The sequence below is a fragment of the Mesoplodon mirus genome (genome assembly GCF_964341445.2).
Source record: "Mesoplodon mirus genome assembly, chromosome: 5".
In the NCBI taxonomy this organism is placed as follows: Eukaryota; Metazoa; Chordata; class Mammalia; order Artiodactyla; family Ziphiidae; genus Mesoplodon; species Mesoplodon mirus.
This window is the reverse complement of record NC_138980.1, coordinates 45587172-45598556: the sequence shown is the minus strand read 5'-3', so window position 1 is coordinate 45598556 and position 11385 is coordinate 45587172. Positions and strand designations below refer to the sequence as shown.

At 51.7% G+C, this 11385-nt stretch overlaps 1 protein-coding gene across 2 annotated transcripts in view; it reads right to left on the bottom strand.

Annotated features, from left to right (window-relative positions):
- The window catches only part of MED26 (mediator complex subunit 26), a 38333-nt gene that overhangs the window by 2080 nt on the left and 24868 nt on the right, over nucleotides 1-11385 (bottom strand). For both annotated transcript variants that reach the window (XM_082623841.1, XM_082623842.1), the window contains exon 2: nucleotides 308-382. In XM_082623841.1, the coding sequence (XP_082479967.1) occupies nucleotides 308-382 (75 nt within the window). The remainder of the gene's footprint in view (nucleotides 1-307; nucleotides 383-11385) is intronic.

Below are 11385 nucleotides of genomic sequence, written 5' to 3'. Positions count from 1 at the left end.
GTCACTCACCGGAACCTCTGCTGGGCATGCACCCCAGAGTGTGCAGGGCCTCCTGCAGAGAAAGGGGCCCCAGACTAAAGCCACTCATTTCCTGCAGTGCCTGTGGGAAGATGGTACTCTTGGAGCATGTGCTGTGGGCTGGCACAGTGCAGGCCAGGAGGGCACGCCCCCCCTCACTCCTCTTAAGGCCCCGCTGGGCCAGTGAGCAAAGTCTCTGACGCTCCAAGAAGCCAGGAAAGACCTGGGTTGGGGCAGCACAGGCCCGGCCCTCACTGCCCTCCCTAGCGTTCAGGCCAGAAATGCTCACCTCCAGTGCCTCTTTGGTAATGGGGTATTTCTCCAGGCTGGAGATGACTTCCTGCACCGCCACCATGTTCCGGATCTGCAAAACAAGAGCTACTGGTCAGACCCCAGGCACTTCTCCCCATGCCAGCCTGCTCCAGAACGGTCCCTTTCCCGAGAGCCAGTGGCCAAAGCCCCCACCTCGTGCAGCCTCCTGCCTGCTCCCAGGGACCAGCATGGCACCCAGCGCACACCCTCCAGTCTGCCTCCTCTAGTGCATGGTGACCAGTTTACCATGAGCCTGTCTATGGACACGCTCACCTGTCCAAGTGGCTGTCACACAACTGAGATTCACTGTGTTTATGAAACAAGATTCCCTCTTCATATGGGAGATGCACTCAAATCTGCCATCTGATGGGAGGTTGAAGGATTTATCAAATAAAGTGCACCATGTTGAAAAGAGCCATACATAATAATCTAATCGATTTAGTTAAATTAACGAGATCTTCAGAGTTCATCTAAAGACACCACAAGGAGAGCAAAATTCAAAGTGGGAGAAGACCAATGCCACAGGGCCCCGAGGATCCATCTGGAGCATACAGAGAACTTGGGCCAGGAGACACAAATAGGAACTGGACAAAACAGGAGATCGTGCAGCAGTGCTCAACTCTCTTAGTCATCAGCAGATGCAGACCGAACCCACCAGTGGCTGCTACACTGCATACACACCTGACTAGTGGAAATGGGGTCTGACAATACCAGGTAGTTCTGGGGTGCAGCCAACTCTGGGGAGCGATGGGGCTGTGTCTAGTCAAATCAAACACGTGCATGTTTCATGACCAAGCAATTCTATCCCTCACACGATACTTGCTACGAGCCAGGCCCTGTTCTACCAAGGTCTGTTTCCACATAGCACTACCTTGTTGAATTATCACAACCTCAAGGGGAAGGTACTATTATTACCATCACATTTAATGAATGGGGATGGCACAGAAAGGTGTGGGTCACGTGGTCATATGTTATAACGACACCAATGTCTTCCAGGAGTTGAAGGAACAGACTGAGAAATTCAAGAGCACTAGAAATGAGCACACTGCAGCTTCAGTGCATTAACAAGGTGAAGTTCAAACCACGAAGGATGAAAAGTCACAGAAAATACATATTGTTGATTCCAATTACACCAAGCATCACAGCACACTAAAAAATTAACTCAAAATGAATCCCAGACCTAAATGTGAAGGCAAAAACTCTGAGGCTTCTAGAATAAACAGGAGAATATCTTTGCAACCTTGGGGTAGACAAAGATTTCTTAGGAGCCCCAAAGCACTAATATCCAAGAAAAAATACTGACAAACTGGGCAGTGAGGAGGCCGGTCCCACAGGGACGAGGCCACCCTCTCCCTGTCCCCAGCCCTGGGATTCTGGCCCTGACAGGGTCCTGGGCTTGCCACATGGCCTGTCTCCACTCCAGTGACCTCACCCTGGTATATTTAGAGCCCTGGGTCCCCACAAACTTCTGAACCAGCAGTCCCCGCAGAGCGAGCCCAGCGGCACAGAGTGTCCTTGTCCTTGGGCAGACACTGTCCTGCTGCCAGACAGGAGGGGGGAGGCAGAACACCTGAGCAACCCTGGGGGCTGGCAGCAAGCTGGCACTGTAGACCTCACACAGCTGGAGACCCTCCTGGAAGCTGCACGGGGGTGGGGATGCGGTAAGGCCTGTGGGCCCCACTGTCACAGCTGAGCAGCTCCTGCACTCTGGTGGGTGTGCAGAGAGGCTTTCGGCTTTGAGGAGGCTCTCAGGCTCTCAGCCCTGTGGAAAGTGCTACGTCCTCTGCCTTCTTCTTTCTGCCCCTGCTGCGTTGAAGTTCAGGACCCCTGAGGGCTCATCCCTCTGGCTCCGCCCTGGCCCCCACTCTGGCCACGATGGCAAGGGCACTGAGCACTGTGTGGGGAGCATCACCTGGCATTCTGGAGGCAGTCAGGCCCTTGGGACCAGGAAGTGGACCAAGCCCTGCCCTCACCACACCAAACAGGCAGGAGTCCTGCGGTCTATGCAGTGCCAGGTTGGGCCTCCGGCCTCAGACAGCAGACAGTGACACCCCAGCAGCCTGTGGCCCTTGCCTCCCACCCTCAATGAGAGGACCCTGTGCATAGCAGGGACGCCAAGGCTCAGATATAGCCAAGGGGAGGCTCCCATCCAAGCTCCAGGCCTATAAAAAGTCCGGCACAGGACCCGTGGGGCAGGGATATGGGTGTCAGGTACAAGGCAGGCCAGGGGTACCTGTGGTGAGGGCAGCATCTGAGCAGGGCCTCCCAGGGTGGACAGGAGAAGCCCCAACACCTCAGGAGATGGTAAAATGGCACCAAAGCCCTGGAGAGGGGAGAGGGGTCCAGAGCAAAGACAGTGGCATAAGTCAGGAGGCCAGGAGGAAGAACAGACCCAGGGGAAGTAAGCTGGCTACACAACCTGCCTTCCATTAACTTCAGCCACTGTGGGAGCTCAACTGCTCCCACTACCCCAACAGGCCACCCTGTTGCTAGGTCCTTCCTGGCACCCGTCTGTCTGAAAATACACTCACTCACCATCACAGCAGAGACCATGCCATTACTGTGTGGGGAGGAAGCCTCTGAGCTACTCCCAGGCACTGCTCTCAAAGAGGGCTTTGGGGCAGCTCTACAGGTCATAGTGCCCAAGGGTCACTCACACCCTCTTGCTGTCAGGAATAGCCTGGAACATCCGTGGCCCTCTGTCCTTTGGATATCTCCCTTGGGATTCATTCCCAGGGAATGAAGTCAAACCAAAACTAATAAACAAAAAAACCACCTCTCAAAACTATATGCCAAACAGCTTTCCCCAAAAGGGCAGAATTCACACATGAGGGATGTCTGAACACCTGCAGCCTCATCTTCTCATTAGGGCTCCTTCAACAGATACAGATTAATGTGAAATTCCTCAATAATTAGTGAAGCCAAATGTCACCTCCTTTCTACTAATGCTGACATCCCATGTGAACTGCTCACTGTCCCAGCCCACTTACTTTCATTATTTGACTGGCCTCTTTACTGCAAGTAAATACCCTCCCAGGGTGGTGATGTCTGCCCCTGTGCACACAGATGCCTAAATGTGCTCAGGGCTGGCGCTGCAGAGGGAGGTGTCAGGAGCGGGGAGAGCTACTCTGGAAGGGCAGGGAGCAGGTGAGGTGGGCCAGGCAGCGGGGGAGCACTCAGAGCGGAGCAAAGGCAGGGCAGGAAGTCAGTGGGCAGCCCCGGGTGTGGCCCAGGTGAACACACAGTCAGCTGGTGACCACTGGTGGAACTGACTCCATCATTACTGCGCCGAGTGCTTGCAGATCCTAGACTGGAGATTCATGAGGGACGATCAGGTATCCACGGTCAGACAGGAAAGCAAACGAACATCCATCCCAGGCAGAAAGAAGGTAAAGCAGCCGGTGTCTCCACACGGAACACACGGACACCCTCACACCCTCTAAACTGGCCTCCTCCAGGCCAGCTCAGGGAGGGGAGAGAAAGGACCCTCCTCAAACTGTCCTCACTCACACCTCAGGGACGCACAGGGGCACACGCTGTGGGGCGGGGAGGGAACGCTCACCACTGACCCAGTTCCCAGGGTTCTTATGCAGACCTCCCACCACGTGAGAACCAAAGGCAGGCGGGGAAGCAGCAAGGCCTACCTTCTGGTGAGCCCCTCATCACTTGCTAAGTCACTACTCCAGCCAGCCTAACCCACGACATTTGCTGCTCGACTCACGGGAGGAAGGAAGGGGCGCTGGACACGCACAGGTGACAGGACCAAGGCAGGACAGCAGCCCTCAGAAGCAGCCTGGGTAAAAGTGTGGACTACACAGTGCAGGATGCCACCACTCCCACATCACATGTCTGAAAGTTGTTCTGTAAACTTGTTCAGTGGTCTGAACCTGGATCCATGTGCAGAGGTGGGGACGGCCCAGGGGGGACAGACCCACCACTGACCAGCCTCCTCCTTGTGGTAATTCAGGGGATAGGCCCAGGCCCTGAGTAATTACCACCCTGTGGGGGATTTCCAGCCCTGATGTGAAACAAGGAACTGAGACTTCTTTGGAGTCTGCAAGGCCCCTTGCTCACTGCTCCCTTTTCTCCAGGCATCAAGGGCTCCTGCTCCACCCAAAATCCCCAATCTCTCACTAATGAAGCTAGACCTGTGCAGCCCTGGTGGCAAAGAGGAAACCCTATACTCCCCAAGTCCAAGCACTGGTGAGACCCAAGGGCAGTAAGCCAGGGCAGGCCCACCCAGCCTGACTCTCCTCACAGGACCACTACTTGTTGGGTTCCTCCAGGGACCAAGGTCTCTAGCTTTTCTCCCTTGAAACTCCACTTTACAGATAAGAAAAAACTGAGGGTCCAGGAAGGTATACGAGGTCCAGTGCTCACCACGCAGCTAGAAGGCAGTGGAGTGTGGCTTTATGCTAGCCTGGCACAGGGTCTGCCCAACACACACGGCCCAGCTGGTGCTTTACTAGGTAGGGTGAGGGAGGGCACCCAGACACCACCAGGCTGGTGACGCTGGCATCCCACCCACATACTCTCCCCGACTTGCCACAGCAGGGAAATGCACAGGTTACAAGAGTTCCACGCAGGGTTGGCTTCATGCCCAGCAGCACCTATGGATGGCCAGGCTGCCTCTGTCTACCCCCAGGGTGCACTGGAGCCAGAGAGATCCCCACGCCCACCCACAACAGCAGGGGCTTCAGCCCACCCTCAACGCTTGCCCTAAGCTGCAGGACACTTGGTAAACGACAATGGCACTGAAGCCTCTCCCTGCCAGGCCCTGGAAGGAAATGGCACACACCGAGGATGGACTCACCCCGCCTGTCTAGCCAGGCCCTGACCACACTGTGGCCCTGCATCTATGCAGCACAGCCCACACCAACTCCTTCAGTGGGCTCAAAGCCCGCCAGGTCAGCAGTAAAAACTAGTTCACTTTAAAACCAACCATGTGGAAGTCACTTTTTTTTTCTTTTTCTTTTTAAAGCAGAATAGTCTAGACTAGAATTTACAAAACCCACTTAGCTCGAAAGGCTTTGGAAGTGTTCATCAGCAAGCAAGCTGTCCTTCCAAACCAAAACACGACACAGATGGCACCCAGAAGCAAGCAAACCTCGAGCCTTTCAACGTGCTGAGTGTTGTAAGGCCATCCTTGGCTGAGTCACTGTGCCCTGCAAGCCACACAGTGGGCGTCAGTCGTGTCCGCGCCGATGAAAGAGGCTTTGCCAGGCGAGTGTGTGTCTGTGATTTGGTCCCAGTCTCACTCTTTTCAGCCACAGCAAGTCTTCCTGCTTCTGATGAACTCCACACGTTCCCAAGGTGGGTGCTATTCTGTGACTCTAACTGCTTCTACTGCAAGTCAGTGCAAGAGGCGGTGCCTGCATCTCCCAGAGAGCCTGGCGGTGACCAGCCTGTGTCCCACCACGTCTCCCTGAGCGAGGAAAAGAAGTTAATGTGCCTTGATTCTACCTCTCAGCTCGGAAGGTGCAGCCTCCCGGCCCCGTTCTGCCTTGCCTGGTCCCACAGCCAGGCAGGAGCCAGGGGAACCTCCCTCAGGCAGGTGTCATGCCAGCGCCCTGCCTGGCAAAGGCGCCTTCCTCTGCCAGGACCCCATGGGGATCTCGCACCCACAGGGGTAAAGTCTCTCTCATTCTCAGAAGCTAGTGCTTCTGAGAGGAAGAACAACACTGGGGCGGGGGCTGTGTCTCAGCAGCAGCCACCACGCTCACCACTTGCAAAAGCACAAAAGCACTTCCTCATCGGTGGGGCCCATCTGCTCCCCAGGAGCATCCACAGCTGGAGGATGGCCACTGCCTGCATGGCCCTGACTGTTGTGCACTCACAGCCCGCAGAGCGCCCATGGCCAGAGCAGCCGATTGCAACTGCAACTCGGCCCAGAGGCAGCAGGCAGAGCATTGCTTGCACCTAATGAGCAGCCCAGGAAGAGGAAGCCCAGGGCCCAGGACAGCGGCCATGAGCAGCTACCATCCATGGGACCTCTCCGAGAGGCTTGCAGAGGTGAGAAAGGGCCCTCTCCACAGTGCTAGTCCTCTCTCTCAACTGTCCCAGCAGCTCTTCCCAACAAAACTACAAACTTAAATGCTCCTGACCTCTGAATCAGGTCAACATACAATTCTTGTTGTAATTCAGCCCTTTCTGAGAGCACAAGAGCTCTCAACATGTCATCTGGGAGCTGGTTCATTCCTACACTGATACAACTGGATAGTCAGAAAGCAAAGCAGAGCGTTTTCTATCTGCATCCATGCTCGCAGAAGGGTCCAGGTGGCAGTGCATCTGATGACAGCACGCCGGGTGAGGTTTCCTCCCTCTCAGCCATGCTCTCGTGGGAACAGCCAGTAAGAATATTAGCTGCGCAAGACGAAACACCCGACGCCCATGGGAGGGACACACACAGTGCTCGGCCCACACGCACGCAGAATACAGGCGATCCAAAACTAGAACGAGCCAGCTTTTTAGGAAGTGATGGGGCCAACCTCCAAGAGAACGCTAAGTGAAACAGCGAGGTGACAGCAGGGCACTCTTGTGCTGCCGGTGAAAAACGCCTGGTGCTGGGGCTGGGCAGAGACAAGCCGGGCCAGACCTGGCTTCCAATGCTGGTCCAACTAATAAGACTTAAAGCAAGACCAGCCACCAACCTGAGCCCAGCTCTCCCTCCGGCAGCCGGAAAGCCTGGGTGGAATGTTGGGAAAACCACAGATTGTGTTTGTAGATCCTCAATGGCACACTGACCACCATCCTGGGAGACTGTGCCCACAGCGGTCAGGCCAGGAGAGGGTCCTGTGCACTGTCTGCCAGGCCGCTCTGGGGTTTCTAAGATCCCTTCAGGCAGCGCAGTGCCTAGTGTGGCGCCAAAAGTCTGCCAGTCTGCTCCTGGGCTGCTGTAGGATCCTGAGAACAGGGGATATCCTAGAATTTCCCTCAGCAAGTCACCAAATGCAGGCCTGGAGGATGCAGGAAGGGCTGGTTATGGCCCAGTCCTGAGGCATATGCAGAAATGGTCAGAGGCAAGGACAGAAGTAACAGGTGAGGCACCACAACTGAAGCTCAGCTGAGCGGCCAGGAGCACCAAAGTGGCGACATCAAGCAGCCTCCTTTAGGACATGAGAAGGACTATGCAGAAGAGAACCAAGGACATACCCCTTCTCAGAGGGCCTCAAGCCCAGACCTGGCCCCAGAACCTGAGGCTGCCAAGCCTTGATGGGTAAAAGTGACCACACCCACAACCGACGACCAGGACGCCCGTGGTAAGCAGTAAGAGTGTGTTACAGACATGTGACTGACTCGCAGGGTCTGGTGGCCCTCACTTTCCTGGGCACTCCACACGGGGTCACCAATGTCTTTTCTGAGCTGGGTGGATGTGAAAAGAGTAACAGGAACTGCTAGAGCCTGGGTGGGGGCCACACTGCTTAAGTCATTTGGTGAGTCACAGGGTTAAATACGGAGGAGCCCTTGTCACCTTCCACGGAACAGGAATCTGTGAGATCCGCAAACTCACCAGGCCCTAAAGGTAATTGAGGGAGGGTATGCCTGTCCTACATGACACAGCAGCCATCAGGCAAGACATGGCCTAATGGGCTGCGTGAACTCCATATCACATGCTCCAGGGCAGAAAGCACCTGAGAAGACTGTACACAGGAGGTGAGCAGAGAGCTCTGAGCCCACCCACCTATTCCCTCAGCCACTAAGTGGGAGGATGACAGAAGCTTCCTACAGGCTCCTGGGAGGGGGACAAGAGATACACACATGAACACCCAGGACGGGGCCTGGCTGGCACACAGTAAGCGCTCAAGAAAGGGGGTCACCACAGAGCCTGTCATGGGACTACACTTGAGAGGGATCAGGTTCAAGGCCACCTCTTTCCCCCACCTGCTGCCCTGGGCTCTGTGTGGAGCTAGAAGAACAGCAGTGGGCATGGGGACTTTCTCAGTGGGCATTCCTGCCAACAGGGGCCACCATGGAGAAGACCAAAGACATCGTCACATGGAACAGGAAGGTAAGTCTGTACACTGTATCAAACATCATGTAAGGATGAACGCTCATACCCCAGGACCCAGCAATTCCACTCTGGGGTAGGGACCAACAGAAACGTGAGCATGCATGTGCTGAGAATGGTCAGAGCAGCCATATTCAGAACAGCCCCATCTGAAAACCACCCACGTGGCCACCAACAGTATAATGGATGACTAAGTCATGGTCTAGCCATTCAACGTCAAATGAACACACTACTGCTACATACAACATCAAAGATAAATCTCAAAACAGGTTGAGTGAAAAAGCCAGATACAAAAGAATACATTCTGTATTGGATTAGAAGCTCAAAAGCAGGCAAGACTTGTCCATGGTGACGGAAGTCAGGGAAGTTGGGGGTGCAGAGACACTAGGAGGGGGAACAAGAATGGCTTCTGGGGAGAAGCTCTATTCCATGACCTGGGTAGGAGTTTCTGGGGTATGTTCACTTCATAAATGTTCACTGAGATGTAATACTTACAACTTGTGTACTTTTCTGGATATATGATACACTTTAATGAAAAATTGGTTTTAGAGGCCATCCCATCCTAGAAACAGATGCCAGCGCTACTGGGGTTGAAGAGGAGAGGTGTTGGCGAGCCAGCCCCTCACCCCCCACTCGGCAGCAGAGACCCTCTCAAGGTCTGAGAACTACCGCACCAGGAGCCCAGGCTACCTCTGAGATACCCAGTGTGTGCAACGCTTCACAGCTCACAGAGAAAGGTGTCTACACGCCCCTATCCTGGGCAGAGGCCAGTCTGGGGAAAACAAGGGCGCTCTTTAGGTTCCATGGAAGGAGCACCAAGCAGGTCAGAGTCCCCAGGAAGGAGCAAGCTCTAAAGTTACTGGAGAGAGGCAGAGAGGCAGGCAGCAACCACTGCCTGGGCATCACTAGCCAGCATCCTGGGTGGGTGGGCAGGTGAGCCTCTGTCTCCTACCACACAGTGGTTCTCTCCTGAGACCACAGACTTCCAAAGTAGGTGTTATGCCACTTCCACAATGAGGAAGCCAGGGTGCCCATTACACACCTGGCCACAGTTTCATTACTAACCTAACCTGCTAATCCTGTGCAGTTAGCCCATACCTGCCTCCACACAACAGGCCATCAGCAAGTCGTATTGGTGACAAGGGCAGAAACAGCTGGCTCAAGGGAGAACAGTGGAACAACTCAGATAAGGAAAATTTTGCATGCCTACACCAGGAATGAAGATAGCAAAGAAAGACTAGATATTAAAGTGGGGGAGGCAGATAACATTCAAAACTCAGCTTAATCTGCCATATTAAGAGGCCAAAAATGAAAAGCTTTATGATCATTTCAATAGATGTAGAAAAAACATTTGACAAAATTAAACATCCATTCCTGATGAAAACTCTCAGTTGGCTAGGAGTGGAAGAGAACTTCCTCAGCTTGATAATACCCACAGCTAACATCACACTTGATGGTGAAGGGCTGAATGTTTTCCCCCAGGAACAGGTACAAAACAAGGACATGTGCTCACCACTTCTATTCAGTCTTGTCAGGAGATTCCAGCTAGTGCAATAAGGCAAGGAAAAGAGAAAAGGAAAGAGAGGAAGGGAGGGAGGGAGGGAGGAAGAAAAACCATCCAGTTTGGAAAGGGGGAAGTAAAGCTGTCTTTATTCACAAATAACAGAACAGTCTATATGGAAAATCTTATAGAATCTACAAAATAAGAATAAGTGAGTTTAGCAAGGTGGCAGGATATAAGTTCAATATAAAATTCCACTGTATTTCTATATGCAAGCAACAAACATTCAGAAACTGAAAATTTAAAAACCAATTCCATTTACAATAGCAATTAAAACTGAAGAAAATAGATAGCTAGTGGGAAGTAGCTGCATAGCACAGGGAGATCAGCTTGGTGCTTTGTGTCTACCTAGAGGAGTGGAACAGGGAGGGTGGGAGGGAGACGCAAGAGGGAGGAGAAATGGGAATATATGTATATGTATAGCTGATTCACTCTGTTGTACAGCAGAAACTAACACACCACTGTAAAGCAATTATACTCCAATAAAGATGTTAAAAAAAAAAACTATGAAGAACTTACAGATAAATTTGACAAAAGATGTAAGACCTCAACAATGAAAAGTACAAAACATGGCTGAGAGACACTACGAGAGGCCTCAATTAATGGAAAGATATACCAAGTTAATAGCATGGAAGAGTCAATATTGTTAAGATGTCAGTTCTCCCCCAAACTGATCTATAGATTCAATGCAATCCCAATCGGAATTCCAGCAGGGTCTTTGGGAGAGATTGACAAGTTGATTCTACAATTTATATGGAAACTCAAAGGTCCTAGAATAGCTAACAAACTGAAAAAAAGAAAATCAGAAGCCCACGTTATCTGATTTTTAAGACATTATATAGTCAAGACAGTGTGGTATTGGAGCAAAAACAAACAAACAGATCAATGGAACAGAGTAGAGTCCATTTAACAGGTCCACACATACATGGGCAGCTGATTCTTAACAACAGTGGTAAGGCAATTCAGAAGTGAACGAATAATCTTTCAACAAATAGTGCTGGAATAACTGGATAGCCATAGGCAAAAAACAACATTGAAACAAAACATCAAACCCTTGACCTCTATCTCACAAGACATACAAAAATTAATACAAAATGGATCATAAACCTAAATATAAGAGTTAAAACTACATAATGTACAGAAGAAAACACAGGAGGAAAATCTTAGTGACCTTGGGTTTAAAAGGCAAAGATTTTAGTAATATGAAACAAAAAGTACAAACTATAGAGAAAACAAACTGGATTTCATCAAAATTGAAAATCTTTGCTCTTCAAAAGATGACACTGTTATGAAAATGAAAAGGCAAGCCACCACTGGGAGAAAATATACACGAATCATATATCTAAGAAAGGACTTGTCTCTAGAATATATAAAAATCTCTTTCAATTCAATAATTAGGCAAAGAACCCAAGGGGGGGGAAAATGGGGAAATGATTTGAACAGATTTTCAAATCTATCACCAAAGAAGAGCTATGCATGGCAAACA